The sequence below is a fragment of the Erinaceus europaeus genome, chromosome 3, assembly GCF_950295315.1.
Source record: "Erinaceus europaeus chromosome 3, mEriEur2.1, whole genome shotgun sequence".
NCBI classification, from domain to species: Eukaryota; Metazoa; Chordata; class Mammalia; order Eulipotyphla; family Erinaceidae; genus Erinaceus; species Erinaceus europaeus.
Window position 1 is genome coordinate 184295533 of NC_080164.1, and position 21824 is coordinate 184317356.

The 21824-nt window shown below is 61.7% G+C and overlaps 3 protein-coding genes across 6 annotated transcripts in view; 2 read left to right on the forward strand and 1 right to left on the reverse strand.

Moving 5' to 3' along the window:
- The window catches only part of MRFAP1 (Morf4 family associated protein 1), a 240426-nt gene extending 231655 nt beyond the window's left edge, over window positions 1-8771 (forward strand). Inside the window, exon 2 of the mRNA XM_060188567.1 lies at window positions 8761-8771. The gene's annotated coding sequence lies outside the window, so the exon portion shown is untranslated. The remainder of the gene's footprint in view (window positions 1-8760) is intronic.
- The window catches only part of TADA2B (transcriptional adaptor 2B), a 253837-nt gene that overhangs the window by 126528 nt on the left and 105485 nt on the right, over window positions 1-21824 (forward strand). The gene's annotated exons all lie outside the window — the stretch shown is intronic.
- Window positions 1-21824, reverse strand: part of HTT (huntingtin) — an 83150-nt gene that overhangs the window by 51310 nt on the left and 10016 nt on the right. For all 4 annotated transcript variants that reach the window (XM_060188485.1, XM_060188486.1, XM_060188487.1 and 1 more), the window contains exons 2-8: window positions 8309-8392; window positions 4446-4566; window positions 4157-4216; window positions 3486-3565; window positions 1950-2088; window positions 1660-1801; window positions 360-538 (exon numbers count right to left, since the gene is read on the reverse strand). In XM_060188485.1, coding sequence (XP_060044468.1) covers window positions 360-538; window positions 1660-1801; window positions 1950-2088; window positions 3486-3565; window positions 4157-4216; window positions 4446-4566; window positions 8309-8392 — 805 coding nt within the window. The remainder of the gene's footprint in view (window positions 1-359; window positions 539-1659; window positions 1802-1949; window positions 2089-3485; window positions 3566-4156; window positions 4217-4445; window positions 4567-8308; window positions 8393-21824) is intronic.

Genomic DNA, 21824 nt, shown 5'->3' on the forward strand with positions numbered 1-21824 from the left:
GACTGGAGAGGGAGACGCCTACAGCCCTGCTTCACTGCACATGAGGCTTTCCCCCTGCAGAAGGGGGGCAGGGACGGCTTGAACCCTGGTCTGGGCCCTCTGGTAACAATGTGTCGGCTCAGCTCGGTGCTCCAGCAGCCAGGCCTTGCTTTTCCTTCTCTGAGGAAGGCGGGCGCATCATTACATCTCCCCTTAGCCAGAGCAGTGCTCACCTCTGGCTTAAGGTAGTACCGGGGATCTGAACCCGGGACCTGGGGGCGTCCATCAGCCAAGACTGACCGCAGAGCGCCGTGCCGCCCACACCCGCCCCGCCCGGCGAACACACGCCGACACGCAGGCAGCCCGCACGCGGCGCCTACCTGCACAAGCTGCTCTGTGGAGGGGGAGACCTCCATCTCCTTCCGGGTCACCCCGAAGCTGCCCTTCAGGCTGGTGTCCTTGACTTGCTGCTGCAGCAGGGGTACCAAGTACCTCAGCGTGAGCAGCACCCCGAGAGTCAGGAGCGTGGAGTGAACCTCCTCGGCAGGGCTGAGCAGACCTAGAGAGGCAGCAGCGGGGTCAGGGGGGGGGGATGTCGGGGATACCGCGCCCGACGGAGGATGTGGTTGGGGGAAGGCCCGGCTGCCACCCCGTCATCCCCGGCGAGAGCAGGAGGGCCCTGCCCAGAAGGGTGGAGCTCTGCCGGGAGCGGGTCTGCCGGCGGCACCCCGTGGGCCACAGCGGGCACTCCGAAACTCGCCCGCACAAGCTCCCGCGCGGCGCTGGGGTGAAAGGTCCTCTGCCCACGGGGCCAGCATGCCCTGGGGTGGCCCAAACCAAGGGGTCTGCTGGCCATGAACGTCCAGAGCTGGGGCGGCTCACGGAGCAGTGCGTCTACACTGTGCGACTCCACGTGGGAGCGCCGGGGAAGCTGTGGGTGGTGGGGCGGGGCGGGGGTGCCCTCCTTCCCTGCAGCACCCCGCTCGGCCCTGCCTGAAATTAAAGGGACAAGACTCCACAAGGAACCGTGGACTCATGCGTGCTCGCGGTCCCAGTGTACAGACACAGAGACAGAGACACAGACATATACAGACTCATAGACGCAGAGACAGAGACACAGACACACAGAGAGACACAGAGACATTAACAGAGACAGAGACACACAGATATACACAGACACAGAAACAGAGACATAGACACAGAGACACAGACACACAGAGAGACACAGAGACATTAACAGAGACAGAGACACACAGATATACACAGACACAGAAACAGAGACATAGACACAGAGACACAGACACACAGAGAGACACAGAGACATTAACAGAGACAGAGACACACAGACACAGAAACATATACAGAGACAGACACACAGAGAGACGTATTTAGAGAAACAGAACACTCAGAGACACATAGACATATACAGAGACACCCAGAGACAGACACAGAGATATACACACAGAGACACAGACGTACATATAGAGACAGAGACAGACACACAGAGACATAAGAAACACACACACAAACACAGAGATATACACAGAGACACATACAGGGAAACAGAGACACACAGACAGACACACAGAGACACAGACAGGCACAGAGGTGCGGGCTCTGCCGTTTAGGCGCGGGCTCTGCCGTTTGCCCGGCCACAGCAGCACTCGGCCAGGCCCTCACCAAGCAGCGCGCCCAGCAGCCAGCTGTAGAAGTACTGCGTCCTTCTCGAGTGCTGGCAGATGCTCACGGCCGAGCTGGCCGCCGTCCGCCGGATGGTGGGGGAACCGGACTTCAGGTTGGCGACGAAGGCCTTCAGCAGGGCCTGCGGGGACACAGGTCAGACACAACACGTCACGACGGGAGGGCTCCTCCATTCGGGGGTCCTCGGGGGCCTCGCTGCTTCTGCTCCCTCACGCTGCTGAGAAGAACGGCCTGGGAGGGTCATCTGGGGCGTGGGGGGAGAAGCCCACCTTGATTTCATTGTCATTTGCAAAGTTGCCGAAAGAAGCCATGATCTTGGGGACAGCTGCAGCCAAGGTCTCCTGGACAGACTCCTCGGGCCTCTTGCTCGTCCGCGTGAGGCAAGGCAGGAGATTCACCAGATAAGGCCTGCGTGTGGAGAAGTCTCTGCTGAGCAGGCGGGCAGCCGGCCGGCCGGCACAGTGCTGAGAGGACAGGGCAGGTCTGACCTGCGGGGCCTCCTCCCTCGGGCCACACGACGGCTCGGCCCCCACGCGTGTCTGCCAACCTGACGGCGGGCTCGGACCGCACCAGAGTCAAAGACTCGGGGGGGGGGGGGGGAGATACAGGTCCCAAAGGGATGACAGAGGACCTAGTGGGGGCTGTATTGTTATATGGGAAACTGGGAAATGTTAGCACGTTCAAACTATTCTAGTTACTGTCGAATGTAAAAACATTAATTCCCCAATAAAGAAATTTAAAAAAAAGTAAAGAAGGGAAGGAGGAAGGAGGGAAGGAGAGGAGGAAGGAGCTGGAAGCAGGCTTTCAAGTCTCAGTGTCATGAGACCGAAGTGTTTGAATAACCCACATTTCAGCACAGCTACCGCCCTATTCTACTCCCTCCTTCTTCTAATGCCTTCCTTTTCTGAGAGGAGCTGAGACGGAGAGGGAGAGAGACAGGCACCTGCAGACCTGCTTCGCGCTTGTAGAGTGACCCTCTGCAGGTGGGGAGCCGGGGCCGGAACCCAGATCAGAGCGTGAGTCCTTGCGTCTGGCCCAGTGTGCCAGCACTGGCCCCTTCCTTCTCGTGATTCGCCAGCAGGGTTATGGGGGCTCAGTGTGTCACTCCCAGAGGGTTTTAAAGGGAGACGGAGGGAGGAAGCAGCCCCGCAATGCTCGACCGCTCACTCGCCAAGTCCCCCCACCCCGTGCGTGCACACTGGGGGCTGCCCCCGGCCCCTACTAAGTCTACTCTTTTATACATACATATATATATATATATATTTTATTTCTTTATCTTCCCTTTTGTTGCCCCTGATTTTTTTTATTGTTGTTGTTACTGATGTCGTCGTTGTTGGAGAGGACAGAGAGACATGGAGAGAGGAGGGAAGACAGAGAGGGGGAGAGACAGACAGACACCTGCAGACCTGCTTCACCGCCTGGGAAGCGACTCCCCCGCAGGTGGGGAGCCGGGGGCTCGAACCGGGATCCTGACGCCGGTCCTTGCACTTCACACCATGTGCGCTTAACCCGCTGCGCTGCCGCGCAGCTCCCTAGTGTGTCTACTCTTCAACCCATGGAAGAGGCAGGTGTGTCTTCCTCTGTGGTGACGGAAGGCAGCCGTGGAGCTGGGATTCAGCCTCCCACCACCCGAGGACTATCGAGTGTAGACCAGGCCCCGGGCCCTTGGGGCTGACTCCGAGCGGCCCGGAGCGCTGAGGACAGAGGAGCACTCCAAGGCCGGCCGGGCCGGGCCGAGCCAGGGCAACTCGGAGCAGGCTGGAGCTGACCCCAGACGCACGGTCTGCCAGGAGCGCACGACCCACCTGCACTTCTGAGGCCGGACCAGGTGAGCGAGCTCGGCAAACCTCCACAGGGCAGCGCGCAGGCTCCGGGACGCGCCGTTCTGTGGGCGGAAGAGCAGGGGTCACGCTAAGCCAGGGGAGTGGCGGCAAGGGCACGTCGCCCAACACAGGCTTCCGCCATTCTGCTCCAGAGACGCTAAGGCCCAGAGGGCTTCCAGTGTGAGCGGAGAAAAAGCCGCTCTAAAGTACATCTATCTCATGGGGCCAGACGGTGGCGCACTGGCTAAGCGCATGCAGCACTGAGCGCAAGGACCCGCACAAGGATCTGGGTTCAAGCCCCAGGCTCCCACCTGCAGGGGGAAGCTTCACGTGCGGTGAAGCAGGTCTGCAGGGGTCTCTCTGTCTCTCTCCCTCTCTATCTCCCCTCCTTTCAGCTTCTCTCTGTCCAGCCTGATCAAACAGAAAAATGGCCTCGAGGAGCAGTGGTTTCACTGTGCCGGCACCGAGCCCCAGCAATAACCCCGAAGGCAAACAAGGAAACACAAAAAGGCCGTCTCATTGACTACACGACGAAGAAAACCGCTGGGCCACAAGTGAGACAGTCACTTGGCCAGCACTTCCTCTTCCACTTTCACCCTGAGCACAGCCGCAGGGGTGGCGCGGCGCGGCGCAGGGCGGTGCGGGGCGGCTACCTTCTTGATCTCCTTGTAGAGCTCCAGCTGCAGTCTCGGGAGGTTGGAGTCCATCAAAGCCTGCGGCAAGACAAGACGCGCGCGCGGTCAGAGGCGCTCCACAGGCCGCCCGCCGGGCGACTGACTGCAGCCCAGGGAGGCCCAGGCAGACGAGCAGCTGCTCAGGGAGGGCGCGGACAGCGTCTCTGGGCAGGAGGCGAGACGGGCACCCAGCAAGGGCACCCGGAAGGGGGAGGCACGGAGCGCCCCCTCCTCCCCCCCCCCCCCCCCCCCGCGGGGCACGGCCGACCTTGATGACTTTGTTGAGACACTCGTCAGCCACCATCCTGACGTCCGACTCCGCGTCGTCACTGCACAGCAGGAAGAGCTCCATGGCGATGCCCAGGAGTTTCTGAAATTCCGGAGAGTTTCTGTGTGGGAAACAGAGAGACTGGCACAGCTGGGAGGGGCCAGGGAGGGACGGCAGCAAAACCGGCGCTGCGCGGCGGCGTCCGGCTGGGGGCTCGGACACAGCAAGAGGGGCCCTCGGGACAGCGCTGACTCATCCGCTCCAGGGAGCAGAAGCAACCACACCAGCGGCGAAGCCCAGTCACCGGCCGTCTGTCCGTCCATCTGCAGGCTCACTGGGTGCTCCGACTTTGTAAGTTTATTCACAAAGTGAGGCCACAGTCGCAAGGCACGCCCACGCACCTGTTGTTCTTTCACACGTGTGTTTCAAAGGTGGCCCGGGAGGTGGCGCAGTGGATAAAGCACTGGACTCTCAAGCATGAGGTCCTGAGTTCGATCCCCAGCAGCACACGTGCCAGAGTGATGTCTGGTTCTTTCTCTCCTCTCTTTCTCATGAACAAATAAATAAAGTCTTAAGAGAGAGAGGGGCCGGGTGGTGGCGCACCTGGTTGAGCGCACATGTTACAATGCGCAAGGACCGGGGTTCAAGCCCCCAGTCCCCACCTGCAGGGGGAAAGCTTCACAAATGGTGAAGCAGGGCTGCGGATGTCTGTCTCTCGCCCTTCTCTCTCGATTTCTGACGGTCTCTATCCAATCAACAAATAAAGAAGATAAAAAAAAAATTCTAAAGAGAAAGAGAGAGAAAAGAAACCCAAAGAAGCAAGCAGGTGGTGGTTGCTCACCTGGTCGAGTGCACACACTACAGTGCGCAAGGACCCGGGTTCAAGCCCCCAGTCCCCAGCTGCAGGGGGAGGCTTCACAAGTGGTGGAGCAGGGCTGTGGGTGTCTCTGTCTCTCCCCTCACCCCTCCTCTCTCAATTTCTCTATGTGTCAAATAAGATAGAAAAAAAAAAAAAAATTAAAAGGCCACCAGGAGCCAGGAGCCATGGATTTACAGTGCCCACAGCAAAGCCCAGTGACAAGCCTGGAGGCAATGAAAAATAAAACTAAGTTAAAAGAAAAGGGGGTCGGGCGGGGGCGCAGAGGGCTAAGCCCACGTGGCGCGAAGTGTAAAGACCGGCTTATGGGTCCCGGTTCGAGCCCCCGGCTCCCCACCTGCAGGGGAGTCGCTTCCCAGGCGGTGAAGCAGGTCTGCAGGTGTCTGTCTTTCTCTCCCCGCCTCTGCCTTTACATTTTTTTTTTTTTTAAAGTTAAAAGAACAGCCCACAGAGGGCCCTGCTTCAGATGCCCCAGGCCCAGTCAGTCATGTGCTCTTGTCTTTGTCAACAGGTCCTCCTGTCCCTGTCCCTTCTGTCCTCAGAGCCGTGGGCGGCAGTCCACACCAAAGCCCTGCACCGCCTCCCGACCGGGCTTCTGTCTGCTCACAGGAGACCCGCAGGGTCCGAGCCTGGGGTTCCCGCTCCGTCAGTCGCAAGTCTGGGCAAGGTCGCTCTGATCACGGCCAGACGCTTGCCTGGGGGCGCCTTTCCAGGCCAGACACGGCTCGGCAGGGAGCAGCGGAGGGGCGGAGCAGAGGGGCGTGCGAAACTGCCACCTGCAGTGGCCGCTGCCACCTGGCGGCCCCCAGTCTCGGAGGCCGGCACCCAGCAGCAGCGCCAGGTGGGGGACGCGGCCGAAGCGGAGGGGCACGGGGGGCGCTGCTCCTGCCGCTGAAGGCTCTGTGCTGCTCGTTTCACCGTCTATCCTGATCCTATCCATTCCCTTCTAGTCGCTATTGATCTGACTGGCGTTCCCAACAAGCTAGTTCGCTTTCGCTGGCTTTCTGTGTACTTTCCCGAAAGGTTTTATTTTTGGCCTTTGATTTATGCGTCCAGTCCGACAACCCACCTGGGTCATCTCTCGAGCGTTTGGAAGCTTGCTGAGAGCAAGCACAACCTGAAACACTTTGCGGTACGTCCAGTCGCTCGGAACACTTGCGACCTCCCCGAGGCTCTGCGGGGCCGTCCGTCAGCGAGGTCGAGCCGAGCACCACTGCCTCTGTCCTCGCACACTGAGCGGCAGGCGTCTCAACACGGGCCTGCTGGCCGCAGATTTTCTCTGCGACATGACCGCGTTCTCACGTGCCGAGGTTACCCATTCTTGTTAACAAAAGGTTCAAAAATAGCCCCGCTAGGATCTCACTAAGCTGATTCTAAGTTAAGGGCAGGGCCGGTAACGCTCACAGGGTAGAGCCCCTGCCTCGCCGCGTGTGCTGCCCGAGTTCGAGTCCGGGCACCACATGAGAGCATCACAGAACCAGGGGCAGCTCTGGCTCTCAAGTCCCTGCTCTCTGCCTCCCTCTGAATGTAAATGGAGCCCAAGGCAGTGACATAATGCGAGCGCGGGGCCCCGGCAGCGTACCCACAGTGTGAAGTGACTCAGATGATTCAACCTGGCAGCAAAGACTTTTCCACTGAGGGGCTGAGCAGGGGCGCACCAGCTGACTACACAAGTTAACATGTGCAAGGACCTGGGTTCGAGTCCCCCAGCGCCCACCTGTAGGAGAAAGCTTCACGAGCGGGGAAGCAGGGCTGCAGGTGTCTCTCTGTCTCTCTTATCTCCCTGTCCCTGTCAGCTTCTCTCTGTACTCTCTAATAAAAAAAGAAAGGGAGTAAAAAGAAAAGCGGCCTCCGGGAGTGGTGGGTTCATACTACAGCACCGAGCCCCGGCAACAACCCCAGTGGCAAAATAAAAATAAAAGTAAGTGTTCGCACGTAGGAAAGAAAGCGGCGCGTCTTTCAGTAAAGTGCAGGGGTCTTCATAGAGGGTCTGCGTGTTCCTTGCCGACTGCTTGGAGTCCTGTACTCAGGCTACTGAGTTTAGGGCTGAGGAAATAGCAGAATGGTTGTGCAGACAACTGTCTGTGTCTGAGGCTCTTGAGTTCCCAGGTTCAATCCCTGGCACCAGAAGTCAGAGCTGAGCAGTGTTGTGGTAAAAAATAATAATAATAAATAAAAAAATAAACAAAACCGTGGTCCGGGAGGTGGCGCAGTGGATAACGCACTGGAGTCTCAGGCATGAGGCCCCACGCTCAATTCCCGGCAGCACATGTACCAGGGTGATGTCTGGTTCTTTCTCTCTCTCCCCTCCTATCTTTCTCATGAATAAATAAATTCAAAAAAATAAAAAAGAACTTTTAAAAAAATGTAAATTAAACAGGGAGTCGGGCGGTATAGCGCAGTGGGTTAAGCGCACGCGGTAGAAAGCGTAAGGACCCCGGTTCGAGCCCCCAACTCTGCATCTGCAGGGGGGGTCGCTTCACAAGCGGGGAAGCAGGTCTGCAGGTGTCTGTCTCCCCTCTTCTCTCGATTTCTCTCTGTCCTATCCAACAACAACATCAATGGCAACAATAGCAGTAGTAATGATGACAACAAGGGCAACAAAATGGGAGAAATGGCCTCCAGGAGCAGCAAACAAACAAACAACCAGGAGGGTCGAGCAAGGGAAGCAGAGCACGGCCCACCCTCGGGGGCCCCACCCCAGAGGCGGCATGGGGGGCGCCCCACAGTGGCCGAGAGCTCCTCGCTGCTGCCCCGAGCGTGACGGCAGGAGGAAGCCTGGCTCCCTGGGGCCTGGACACCCCGACGCGGGCCGGACCGGGCGGGCAGATCCCATCTGCGCGCGCCTGCAGGCTGGTGGGAGAACACACGGAGCCCACGTGCCGCCGCCAGGCCCCGCAGGCTGAGAGACGCACGCCACTGCGGCCCCCAGGCGGGGCGGGGCTGGAACCCGGGGCCTCACGGGACGGAGCGGGCCAGAGGTTACCTGAGAGACTGCGCCACGATGTTCTCACATATTGTCAGGCAGTGGTTGACGCGCTCCTTCTTGGAGGCCGCGAGGTCCTTCTTTCTAAAGGGAGACGGGAGGCGGGAGGTGAGCCGCGCGGCTCAGCCAGGCCCCTCCAGGCAGGACCACGCCCGGCCCGGCCCGCGTCCCGAGTCCCGTGTACAGGAGGGGACGGGAGTCAAGACGGGCTCCGCCTCTGGCCGCCCAGAGAGCGAGCGAGCAAGCGAGCACCCACGCGGGCCTCACGCTCACTCTCACCCGGCGCCCAGCGGCACTCCAGCCCCCGCCTCCGGGAAGCAGCCGCAGAGCAGGGCTTGCAGACTCGGCCCTACTCGGCCGAGGCACCGGGAGGAAGGGAGGAAGGAGGGTCCCGGACACCCGCAGAGCAGGCGGGCGAAATCCCAACAAGTGAAGCCAGAGAGCAAACTGAGGTCCCGGGAAGGCTGCCGGACGCCGGGAGGGTCGAGCTGGTCCACGGCAGGGCCTGTGCTGGAGACGCTGGTGTGCTCGCCCCACAAAAACTTACAAACAGAGAAGACGGGGTGTCGGGCGGTAGCAGCGGGCTAAGCGCAGGTGGCGCAAAGCGCAGGGACCGGAGTGAGGATCCCGGTTCGAGCCCCCGGCTCCCCACCTGCAGGGGAGTCGCCTCACAGGCGGTGAAGCAGGTCCGCAGGTGTCTGTCTGTCTCTCCCCCTCTGTCTTCCCCTCCTCTCTACATGTCTCTCTGTCCTATCCAACAACAACAACAACAATGATAAACAAGGGCAACAAAAGGGAATAAACAAATAAATGAATGAATAAGGGGTCCGGGAGGTGGCGCAGTGGATAAGGCATTGGACTCTGAAGCATGAGGTCCTAAGTTCAAACCCCAGCAGCACATGTACCAGAGTGATGTCTGCTTCTTTCTCTCTCTCCCCATCACTTCTCATGAATCAATAAATAAAATCTTTAAATAAATAAATAATAAATGAATGAATAAAAACAGAATACGAGGGCCAGGTGTGGCGCACTGGGTTCAGTGCACAGCGCAGTGAGCAAGGACCCGGGTTCGAGCCCGTCCCCACCTGCAGGGGAAATCTTCACGAGCGGTGAAGCAGGGCTGCAGGTGTCCCCCATCCCCGCCCTCTCCATTTCTGGACGTCTCTATCCAGTAAAAAGGTCACTCTCAGCGCACCTACGTCCCTTGAGCGACGTGTGAGGAACGAGACGGGTGCAGGCTGGTGCGGAGGGAGAGCTCCGAGGCCGGGAGCCACGTGCCGTGCAGGAGCAGGGTGGCCGGGAGGGGACCCAGGGCAGCCGGCCACCTTAGGCCAGGTACCCGAGAGGCTTCTGAGAAGCAGGGGGACGCCGAGAGCCGGCGGGGGTCGGGGGGGGGGGGCTGCAGGACGCGTGGGCACAGACAAGCCGCCCTGGATGGGCGCTCAGCAGAGGTGAGGGGCGACCGCAGGTGCAATCAGGGCCGCTAGCTCAGTCTTGAAAAACCCTGCCAAGCACAGGCGGCAGGGTCCCCAGAGCGCAACACATGTCAGCAGTGAAGCCGACGGGGGACAGTTGCCGAGGAATGCTCCCGCAGAGGACACCACAGCCACCCACCTGCTGCAGTGGCATCCTGAGGCCCCCACCGCACCGTCCCGCCAGGTGACCTCGGACCACAGCACCTAAACCCTACTCCACCACACCTGTGTCGCCAGGTGTCCTCTGACCACTCGCACTTAAACCCTAGTCCACCGCACCTGTCCCGCCAGGTGTCCTCTGACCACAGCACATAAACCCTAGTCCCACCGCACCTGTCCCGCCAGGTGTCCTCTGACCACAGCACATAAACCCTAGTCCCACCGCACCTGTCCCGCCGGGTGACCTCTGACCACAGCACCTAAACCCTAGTCCCCCGCACCTGTCCCGCCAGGTGTGCTCTGACCACAGCACATAAACCCTAGTCCCGCCGCACCTGTCCCGCCAGGTGTCCTCTGACCACAGCACCTAAACCCTAGTCCCACCGCACCTGTCCCGCCAGGTGTCCTGTGACCACAGCACCTAAACCCTAGTCCCACCGCACCTGTCCCGCCAGGTGACCTCTGACCACAGCACATAAACCCTAGTCCCACCGCACCTGTCCCGCCAGGTGTCCTCTGACCACAGCACCTAAACCCTAGTCCCACCGCACCTGTGTCCCGCCAGGTGTCCTCTGACCACAGCACCTAAACCCTAGTCCCACCGCACCTGTCCCGCCAGGTGTCCTCTGACCACAGCACATAAACCCTAGTCCCACCGCACCTGTCCCGCCAGGTGTCCTCTGACCACAGCACCTAAACCCTAGTCCCACCGCACCTGTCCCGCCAGGTGACCTCTGACCACAGCACCTAAACCCTAGTCCCGCCGCACCTGTCCCGCCAGGTGTCCTCTGACCACAGCACCTAAACCCTAGTCCCGCCGCACCTGTCCCGCCAGGTGTCCTCTGACCACAGCACCTAAACCCTAGTCCCACCGCACCTGTGTCCCGCCAGGTGACCTCTGACCACAGCACCTAAACCCTAGTCCCGCCGCACCTGTCCCGCCAGGTGACCTCTGACCACAGCACCTAAACCCTAGTCCCACCGCACCTGTCCCGCCAGGTGTCCTCTGACCACAGCACATAAACCCTAGTCCCACCGCACCTGTCCCGCCAGGTGACCTCTGACCACAGCACATAAACCCTAGTCCCACCGCACCTGTCCCGCCAGGTGTCCTCTGACCACAGCACCTAAACCCTAGTCCCGCCGCACCTGTCCCGCCAGGTGTCCTCTGACCACAGCACATAAACCCTAGTCCCACCGCACCTGTCCCGCCAGGTGTCCTCTGACCACAGCACCTAAACCCTAGTCCCGCCGCACCTGTCCCGCCAGGTGTCCTCTGACCACAGCACCTAAACCCTAGTCCCGCCGCACCTGTCCCGCCAGGTGTCCTGTGACCACAGCACCTAAACCCTAGTCCCACCGCACCTGTCCCGCCAGGTGACCTCTGACCACAGCACATAAACCCTAGTCCCACCGCACCTGTCCCGCCAGGTGTCCTCTGACCACAGCACCTAAACCCTAGTCCCACCGCACCTGTGTGCCGCCAGGTGTCCTCTGACCACAGCACCTAAACCCTAGTCCCACCGCACCTGTCCCGCCAGGTGTCCTCTGACCACAGCACATAAACCCTAGTCCCACCGCACCTGTCCCGCCAGGTGTCCTCTGACCACAGCACATAAACCCTAGTCCCACCGCACCTGTCCCGCCAGGTGTCCTCTGACCACAGCACCTAAACCCTAGTCCCACCGCACCTGTCCCGCCAGGTGACCTCTGACCACAGCACCTAAACCCTAGTCCCGCCGCACCTGTCCCGCCAGGTGTCCTCTGACCACAGCACCTAAACCCTAGTCCCGCCGCACCTGTCCCGCCAGGTGTCCTCTGACCACAGCACCTAAACCCTAGTCCCACCGCACCTGTGTCCCGCCAGGTGACCTCTGACCACAGCACCTAAACCCTAGTCCCGCCGCACCTGTCCCGCCAGGTGACCTCTGACCACAGCACCTAAACCCTAGTCCCACCGCACCTGTCCCGCCAGGTGTCCTCTGACCACAGCACATAAACCCTAGTCCCACCGCACCTGTGTCCCGCCAGGTGTCCTCTGACCACAGCACCTAAACCCTAGTCCCACCGCACCTGTCCCACCAGGTGTCCTCTGACCACAGCACCTAAACCCTAGTCCCGCCGCACCTGTCCCGCCAGGTGTCCTCTGACCACAGCACCTAAACCCTAGTCCCGCCGCACCTGTGTCGCCAGGTGACCTCTGACCACAGCACCTAAACCCTAGTCCCGCCGCACCTGTCCCGCCAGGTGTCCTCTGACCACAGCACCTAAACCCTAGTCCCACCGCACCTGTCCCGCCAGGTGTCCTCTGACCACAGCACCTAAACCCTAGTCCCGTCGCACCTATGTCGCCAGGTGACCTCTGACCACAGCACCTAAACCCTAGTCCCGCCGCACCTGTCCCGCCAGGTGTCCTCTGACCACAGCACCTAAACCCTAGTCCCGCCGCACCTGTCCCGCCAGGTGTCCTCTGACCACAGCACCTAAACCCTAGTCCCACCGCACCTGTCCCGCCAGGTGACCTGTGACCACAGCACCTAAACCCGAGTCCCACCGCACCTGTCCCGCCAGGTGTCCTCTGACCACAGCACCTAAACCCTAGTCCCGCCGCACCTGTCCCGCCAGGTGTCCTGTGACCACAGCACCTAAACCCTAGTCCCACCGCACCTGTCCCGCCAGGTGTCCTCTGACCACAGCACATAAACCCGAGTCCCACCGCACCTGTCCCGCCAGGTGTCCTCTGACCACAGCACCTAAACCCTAGTCCCGCCGCACCTGTCCCGCCAGGTGTCCTCTGACCACAGCACCTAAACCCTAGTCCCCCGCACCTGTCCCGCCAGGTGTCCTCTGACCACAGCACCTAAACCCGAGTCCCACCGCACCTGTCCCGCCAGGTGTGCTCTGACCACAGCACCTAAACCCTAGTCCCCCGCACCTGTCCCGCCAGGTGACCTCTGACCACAGCACATAAACCCTAGTCCCACCGCACCTGTCCCGCCAGGTGTCCTCTGACCACAGCACCTAAACCCTAGTCCCACCGCACCTGTGTCCCGCCAGGTGTCCTCTGACCACAGCACCTAAACCCTAGTCCCGCCGCACCTGTCCCGCCAGGTGTCCTCTGACCACAGCACATAAACCCTAGTCCCACCGCACCTGTCACGCCAGGTGTCCTCTGACCACAGCACCTAAACCCTGGTCCCGCCGCACCTGTCCCGCCAGGTGACCTCTGACCACAGCACCTAAACCCTAGTCCCACCGCACCTGTCCCGCCAGGTGTCCTCTGACCACAGCACCTAAACCCTAGTCCCGCCGCACCTGTCCCGCCAGGTGTCCTCTGACCACAGCACCTAAACCCTAGTCCCGCCGCACCTGTGTCGCCAGGTGACCTCTGACCACAGCACCTAAACCCTAGTCCCACCGCACCTGTCCCGCCAGGTGTGCTCTGACCACAGCACCTAAACCCTAGTCCCGCCGCACCTGTCCCGCCAGGTGACCTCTGACCACAGCACATAAACCCTAGTCCCACCGCACCTGTCCCGCCAGGTGTCCTCTGACCACAGCACATAAACCCTAGTCCCACCACACCTGTCCCGCCAGGTATCCTCTGACCACAGCACCTAAACCCTAGTCCCGCCGCACCTGTCCCGCCAGGTGACCTCTGACCACAGCACCTAAACCCTAGTCCCGCCGCACCTGTGTCGCCAGGTGACCTCTGACCACAGCACCTAAACCCTAGTCCCGCCGCACCTGTCCCGCCAGGTGTCCTCTGACCACAGCACATAAACCCTAGTCCCGCCGCACCTGTCCCGCCAGGTGTCCTCTGACCACAGCACCTAAACCCTAGTCCCGCCGCACCTGTCCCGCCAGGTGTCCTCTGACCACAGCACATAAACCCTAGTCCCGCCGCACCTGTCCCGCCAGGTGTCCTCTGACCACAGCACCTAAACCCTAGTCCCGCCGCACCTGTGTCGCCAGGTGACCTCTGACCACAGCACCTAAACCCTAGTCCCACCGCACCTGTCCCGCCAGATGTGCTCTGACCACAGCACCTAAACCCTAGTCCCGCCGCACCTGTGTCGCCAGGTGTCCTCTGACCACAGCACCTAAACCCTAGTCCCGCCGCACCTGTCCCGCCAGGTGTGCTCTGACCACAGCACCTAAACCCTAGTCCCCCGCACCTGTCCCGCCAGGTGACCTCTGACCACAGCACATAAACCCTAGTCCCGCCGCACCTGTCCCGCCAGGTGTCCTCTGACCACAGCACCTAAACCCTAGTCCCACCACACCTGTCCCGCCAGGTGTCCTCTGACCACAGCACCTAAACCCTAGTCCCGCCGCACCTGTCCCGCCAGGTGTGCTCTGACCACAGCACCTAAACCCTAGTCCCGCCGCACCGGTGTCGCCAGGTGACCTCTGACCACAGCACCTAAACCCTAGTCCCACCGCACCTGTGTGGCCAGGTGACCTCTGACCACAGCACCTAAACCCTAGTCCCGCCGCACCTGTCCCGCCAGGTGTCCTCTGACCACAGCACCTAAACCCTAGTCCCACCACACCTGTCCCGCCAGGTGTCCTCTGACCACAGCACCTAAACCCTAGTCCCGCCGCACCTGTCCCGCCAGGTGTGCTCTGACCACAGCACCTAAACCCTAGTCCCGCCGCACCTGTCCCGCCAGGTGTCCTCTGACCACAGCACCTAAACCCTAGTCCCGCCGCACCTGTCCCGCCAGGTGTCCTCTGACCACAGCACCTAAACCCTAGTCCCACCGCACCTGTCCCGCCAGGTGTCCTCTGACCACAGCACCTAAACCCTAGTCCCGCCGCACCTGTCCCGCCAGGTGTCCTCTGACCACAGCACCTAAACCCTAGTCCCGCCGCACCTGTCCCGCCAGGTGTGCTCTGACCACAGCACCTAAACCCTAGTCCCGCCGCACCTGTCCCGCCAGGTGACCTCTGACCACAGCACCTAAACCCTAGTCCCACCGCGCCTGTCCCGCCAGGTGTCCTCTGACCACAGCACCTAAACCCTAGTCCCACCGCACCTGTCCCGCCAGGTGTCCTCTGACCACAGCACATAGACCCTAGTCCCACCGCACCTGTCCCGCCAGGTGACCTCTGACCACAGCACATAAACCCTAGTCCCACCGCACCTGTCCCGCCAGGTGTCCTCTGACCACAGCACCTAAACCCAAGTCCCGCCGCACCTGTCCCGCCAGGTGTCCTCTGACCACAGCACATAAACCCTAGTCCCACCGCACCTGTCCCGCCAGGTGTCCTCTGACCACAGCACCTAAACCCTAGTCCCGCCGCACCTGTCCCGCCAGGTGTCCTCTGACCACAGCACCTAAACCCTAGTCCCGCCGCACCTGTCCCGCCAGGTGTCCTGTGACCACAGCACCTAAACCCTAGTCCCACCGCACCTGTCCCGCCAGGTGACCTCTGACCACAGCACATAAACCCTAGTCCCACCGCACCTGTCCCGCCAGGTGTCCTCTGACCACAGCACCTAAACCCTAGTCCCACCGCACCTGTGTCCCGCCAGGTGTCCTCTGACCACAGCACCTAAACCCTAGTCCCACCGCACCTGTCCCGCCAGGTGTCCTCTGACCACAGCACATAAACCCTAGTCCCACCGCACCTGTCCCGCCAGGTGTCCTCTGACCACAGCACATAAACCCTAGTCCCACCGCACCTGTCCCGCCAGGTGTCCTCTGACCACAGCACCTAAACCCTAGTCCCACCGCACCTGTCCCGCCAGGTGACCTCTGACCACAGCACCTAAACCCTAGTCCCGCCGCACCTGTCCCGCCAGGTGTCCTCTGACCACAGCACCTAAACCCTAGTCCCGCCGCACCTGTCCCGCCAGGTGTCCTCTGACCACAGCACCTAAACCCTAGTCCCACCGCACCTGTGTCCCGCCAGGTGACCTCTGACCACAGCACCTAAACCCTAGTCCCGCCGCACCTGTCCCGCCAGGTGACCTCTGACCACAGCACCTAAACCCTAGTCCCACCGCACCTGTCCCGCCAGGTGTCCTCTGACCACAGCACATAAACCCTAGTCCCACCGCACCTGTGTCCCGCCAGGTGTCCTCAGACCACAGCACCTAAACCCTAGTCCCACCGCACCTGTCCCACCAGGTGTCCTCTGACCACAGCACCTAAACCCTAGTCCCGCCGCACCTGTCCCGCCAGGTGTCCTCTGACCACAGCACCTAAACCCTAGTCCCGCCGCACCTGTGTCGCCAGGTGACCTCTGACCACAGCACCTAAACCCTAGTCCCGCCGCACCTGTCCCGCCAGGTGTCCTCTGACCACAGCACCTAAACCCTAGTCCCACCGCACCTGTCCCGCCAGGTGTCCTCTGACCACAGCACCTAAACCCTAGTCCCGCCGCACCTATGTCGCCAGGTGACCTCTGACCACAGCACCTAAACCCTAGTCCCGCCGCACCTGTCCCGCCAGGTGTCCTCTGACCACAGCACCTAAACCCTAGTCCCGCCGCACCTGTCCCGCCAGGTGTCCTCTGACCACAGCACCTAAACCCTAGTCCCACCGCACCTGTCCCGCCAGGTGACCTGTGACCACAGCACCTAAACCCGAGTCCCACCGCACCTGTCCCGCCAGGTGTCCTCTGACCACAGCACCTAAACCCTAGTCCCGCCGCACCTGTCCCGCCAGGTGTCCTGTGACCACAGCACCTAAACCCTAGTCCCGCCGCACCTGTCCCGCCAGGTGTCCTCTGACCACAGCACATAAACCCGAGTCCCACCGCACCTGTCCCGCCAGGTGTCCTCTGACCACAGCACCTAAACCCTAGTCCCGCCGCACCTGTCCCGCCAGGTGTCCTCTGACCACAGCACCTAAACCCTAGTCCCCCGCACCTGTCCCGCCAGGTGTCCTCTGACCACAGCACCTAAACCCGAGTCCCACCGCACCTGTCCCGCCAGGTGTGCTCTGACCACAGCACCTAAACCCTAGTCCCCCGCACCTGTCCCGCCAGGTGACCTCTGACCACAGCACATAAACCCTAGTCCCACCACACCTGTCCCGCCAGGTGTCCTCTGACCACAGCACCTAAACCCTAGTCCCACCGCACCTGTGTCCCGCCAGGTGTCCTCTGACCACAGCACCTAAACCCTAGTCCCGCCGCACCTGTCCCGCCAGGTGTCCTCTGACCACAGCACATAAACCCTAGTCCCACCGCACCTGTCACGCCAGGTGTCCTCTGACCACAGCACCTAAACCCTAGTCCCGCCGCACCTGTCCCGCCAGGTGACCTCTGACCACAGCACCTAAACCCTAGTCCCGCCGCACCTGTCCCGCCAGGTGTCCTCTGACCACAGCACCTAAACCCTAGTCCCGCCGCACCGGTCCCGCCAGGTGTCCTCTGACCACAGCACCTAAACCCTAGTCCCGCCGCACCTGTGTCGCCAGGTGACCTCTGACCACAGCACCTAAACCCTAGTCCCACCGCACCTGTCCCGCCAGGTGTGCTCTGACCACAGCACCTAAACCCTAGTCCCGCCGCACCTGTCCCGCCAGGTGACCTCTGACCACAGCACATAAACCCTAGTCCCACCGCACCTGTCCCGCCAGGTGTCCTCTGACCACAGCACCTAAACCCTAGTCCCACCGCACCTGTGTCCCGCCAGGTGTCCTCTGACCACAGCACCTAAACCCTAGTCCCACCGCACCTGTCCCGCCAGGTGTCCTCTGACCACAGCACATAAACCCTAGTCCCACCACACCTGTCCCGCCAGGTATCCTCTGACCACAGCACCTAAACCCTAGTCCCGCCGCACCTGTCCCGCCAGGTGACCTCTGACCACAGCACCTAAACCCTAGTCCCGCCGCACCTGTGTCGCCAGGTGACCTCTGACCACAGCACCTAAACCCTAGTCCCGCCGCACCTGTCCCGCCAGGTGTCCTCTGACCACAGCACATAAACCCTAGTCCCGCCGCACCTGTCCCGCCAGGTGTCCTCTGACCACAGCACCTAAACCCTAGTCCCGCCGCACCTGTCCCGCCAGGTGTCCTCTGACCACAGCACATAAACCCTAGTCCCGCCGCACCTGTCCCGCCAGGTGTCCTCTGACCACAGCACCTAAACCCTAGTCCCGCCGCACCTGTGTCGCCAGGTGACCTCTGACCACAGCACCTAAACCCTAGTCCCACCGCACCTGTCCCGCCAGATGTGCTCTGACCACAGCACCTAAACCCTAGTCCCGCCGCACCTGTGTCGCCAGGTGTCCTCTGACCACAGCACCTAAACCCTAGTCCCGCCGCACCTGTCCCGCCAGGTGTGCTCTGACCACAGCACCTAAACCCTGATCCCCCGCACCTGTCCCGCCAGGTGACCTCTGACCACAGCACATAAACCCTAGTCCCGCCGCACCTGTCCCGCCAGGTGTCCTCTGACCACAGCACCTAAACCCTAGTCCCACCACACCTGTCCCGCCAGGTGTCCTCTGACCACAGCACCTAAACCCTAGTCCCGCCGCACCTGTCCCGCCAGGTGTGCTCTGACCACAGCACCTAAACCCTAGTCCCGCCGCACCGGTGTCGCCAGGTGACCTCTGACCACAGCACCTAAACCCTAGTCCCGCCGCACCTGTGTCGCCAGGTGACCTCTGACCACAGCACCTAAACCCTAGTCCCGCCGCACCTGTCCCGCCAGGTGTCCTCTGACCACAGCACCTAAACCCTAGTCCCACCACACCTGTCCCGCCAGGTGTCCTCTGACCACAGCACCTAAACCCTAGTCCCGCCGCACCTGTCCCGCCAGGTGTGCTCTGACCACAGCACCTAAACCCTAGTCCCGCCGCACCTGTGTCGCCAGGTGACCTCTGACCACAGCACCTAAACCCTAGTCCCGCCGCACCTGTCCCGCCAGGTGTCCTCTGACCACAGCACCTAAACCCTAGTCCCACCGCACCTGTCCCGCCAGGTGTCCTCTGACCACAGCACCTAAACCCTAGTCCCGCCGCACCTGTCCCGCCAGGTGTCCTCTGACCACAGCACCTAAACCCTAGTCCCGCCGCACCTGTGTCGCCAGGTGACCTCTGACCACAGCACCTAAACCCTAGTCCCGCCGCACCTGTCCCGCCAGGTGTCCTCTGACCACAGCACCTAAACCCTAGTCCCGCCGCACCTGTGTCGCCAGGTGACCTCTGACCACAGCACCTAAACCCTAGTCCCGCCGCACCTGTGTCGCCAGGTGTCCTCTGACCACAGCACCTAAACCCTAGTCCCGCCGCACCTGTCCCGCCAGGTGACCTCTGACCACAGCACCTAAACCCTAGTCCCACCGCACCTGTCCCGCCAGGTGTGCTCTGACCACAGCACCTAAACCCTAGTCCCGCCGCACCTGTCCCGCCAGGTGTCCTCTGACCACAGCACCTAAACCCTAGTCCCGCCGCACCTGTCCCGCCAGGTGTCCTCTGACCACAGCACCTAAACCCTAGTCCCACCGCACCTGTCCCGCCAGGTGTCCTCTGACCACAGCACCTAAACCCTAGTCCCACCGCACCTGTGTCCCGCCAGGTGTCCTCTGACCACAGCACCTAAACCCTAGTCCCACCGCACCTGTGTCCCGCCAGGTGTGCTCTGACCACAGCACCTAAACCCTAGTCCCGCCGCACCTGTCCCGCCAGGTGTCCTCTGACCACAGCACCTAAACCCTAGTCCCACCGCACCTGTGTCCCGCCAGGTGTCCTCTGACCACAGCACCTAAACCCTAGTCCCGCCGCACCTGTGTCGCCAGGTGACCTCTGACCACAGCACCTAAACCCTAGTCCCGCCGCACCTGTCCCGCCAGGTGACCTCTGACCACAGCACATAAACCCTAGTCCCACCGCACCTGTCCCGCCAGGTGACCTCTGACCACAGCACCTAAACCCTAGTCCCACCGCGCCTGTCCCGCCAGGTGACCTCTGACCACAGCACCTAAATCCTAGTCCCACCGCACCTGTGTCCCGCCAGGTGTCCTCTGACCACAGCACCTAAACCCTAGTCCCACCGCACCTGTGTCCCGCCAGGTGTGCTCTGACCACAGCACCTAAACCCTAGTCCCGCCGCACCTGTGTCGCCAGGTGTCCTCTGACCACAGCACCTAAACCCTAGTCCCACCGCACCTGTGTCGCCAGGTGTGCTCTGACCACAGCACCTAAACCCTAGTCCCGCCGCACCTGTCCCGCCAGGTGTCCTCTGACCACAGCACCTAAACCCTAGTCCCGCCGCACCTGTCCCGCCAGGTGTCCTCTGACCACAGCACCTAAACCCTAGTCCCACCGCACCTGTCCCGCCAGGTGTCCTCTGACCACAGCACCTAAACCCTAGTCCCACCGCACCTGTGTCCCGCCAGGTGTCCTCTGACCACAGCACCTAAACCCTAGTCCCGCCGCACCTGTGTCGCCAGGTGACCTGTGACCACAGCACCTAAACCCGAGTCCCACCGCACCTGTCCCGCCAGGTGTCCTCTGACCACAGCACCTAAACCCTAGTCCCGCCGCACCTGTCCCGCCAGGTGTCCTGTGACCACAGCACCTAAACACTAGTCCCACCGCACCTGTCCCGCCAGGTGTCCTCTGACCACAGCACATAAACCCGAGTCCCACCGCACCTGTCCCGCCAGGTGTCCTCTGACCACAGCACCTAAACCCTAGTCCCGCCGCACCTGTCCCGCCAGGTGTCCTCTGACCACAGCACCTAAACCCTAGTCCCCCGCACCTGTCCCGCCAGGTGTCCTCTGACCACAGCACCTAAACCCGAGTCCCACCGCACCTGTCCCGCCAGGTGTGCTCTGACCACAGCACCTAAACCCTAGTCCCCCGCACCTGTCCCGCCAGGTGACCTCTGACCACAGCACATAAACCCTAGTCCCACCGCACCTGTCCCGCCAGGTGTCCTCTGACCACAGCACCTAAACCCTAGTCCCACCGCACCTGTGTCCCGCCAGGTGTGCTCTGACCACAGCACCTAAACCCTAGTCCCGCCGCACCTGTCCCGCCAGGTGTCCTCTGACCACAGCACATAAACCCTAGTCCCACCGCACCTGTCACGCCAGGTGTCCTCTGACCACAGCACCTAAACCCTAGTCCCGCCGCACCTGTCCCGCCAGGTGACCTCTGACCACAGCACCTAAACCCTAGTCCCGCCGCACCTGTCCCGCCAGGTGTCCTCTGACCACAGCACCTAAACCCTAGTCCCGCCGCACCTGTCCCGCCAGGTGTCCTCTGACCACAGCACCTAAACCCTAGTCCCGCCGCACCTGTGTCGCCAGGTGACCTCTGACCACAGCACCTAAACCCTAGTCCCACCGCACCTGTCCCGCCAGGTGTGCTCTGACCACAGCACCTAAACCCTAGTCCCGCCGCACCTGTCCCGCCAGGTGACCTCTGACCACAGCACATAAACCCTAGTCCCACCGCACCTGTCCCGCCAGGTGTCCTCTGACCACAGCACCTAAACCCTAGTCCCACCGCACCTGTGTCCCGCCAGGTGTCCTCTGACCACAGCACCTAAACCCTAGTCCCACCGCACCTGTCCCGCCAGGTGTCCTCTGACCACAGCACATAAACCCTAGTCCCACCACACCTGTCCCGCCAGGTATCCTCTGACCACAGCACCTAAACCCTAGTCCCGCCGCACCTGTCCCGCCAGGTGACCTCTGACCACAGCACCTAAACCCTAGTCCCGCCGCACCTGTGTCGCCAGGTGACCTCTGACCACAGCACCTAAACCCTAGTCCCGCCGCACCTGTCCCGCCAGGTGTCCTCTGACCACAGCACCTAAACCCTAGTCCCGCCGCACCTGTCCCGCCAGGTGTCCTCTGACCACAGCACATAAACCCTAGTCCCGCCGCACCTGTCCCGCCAGGTG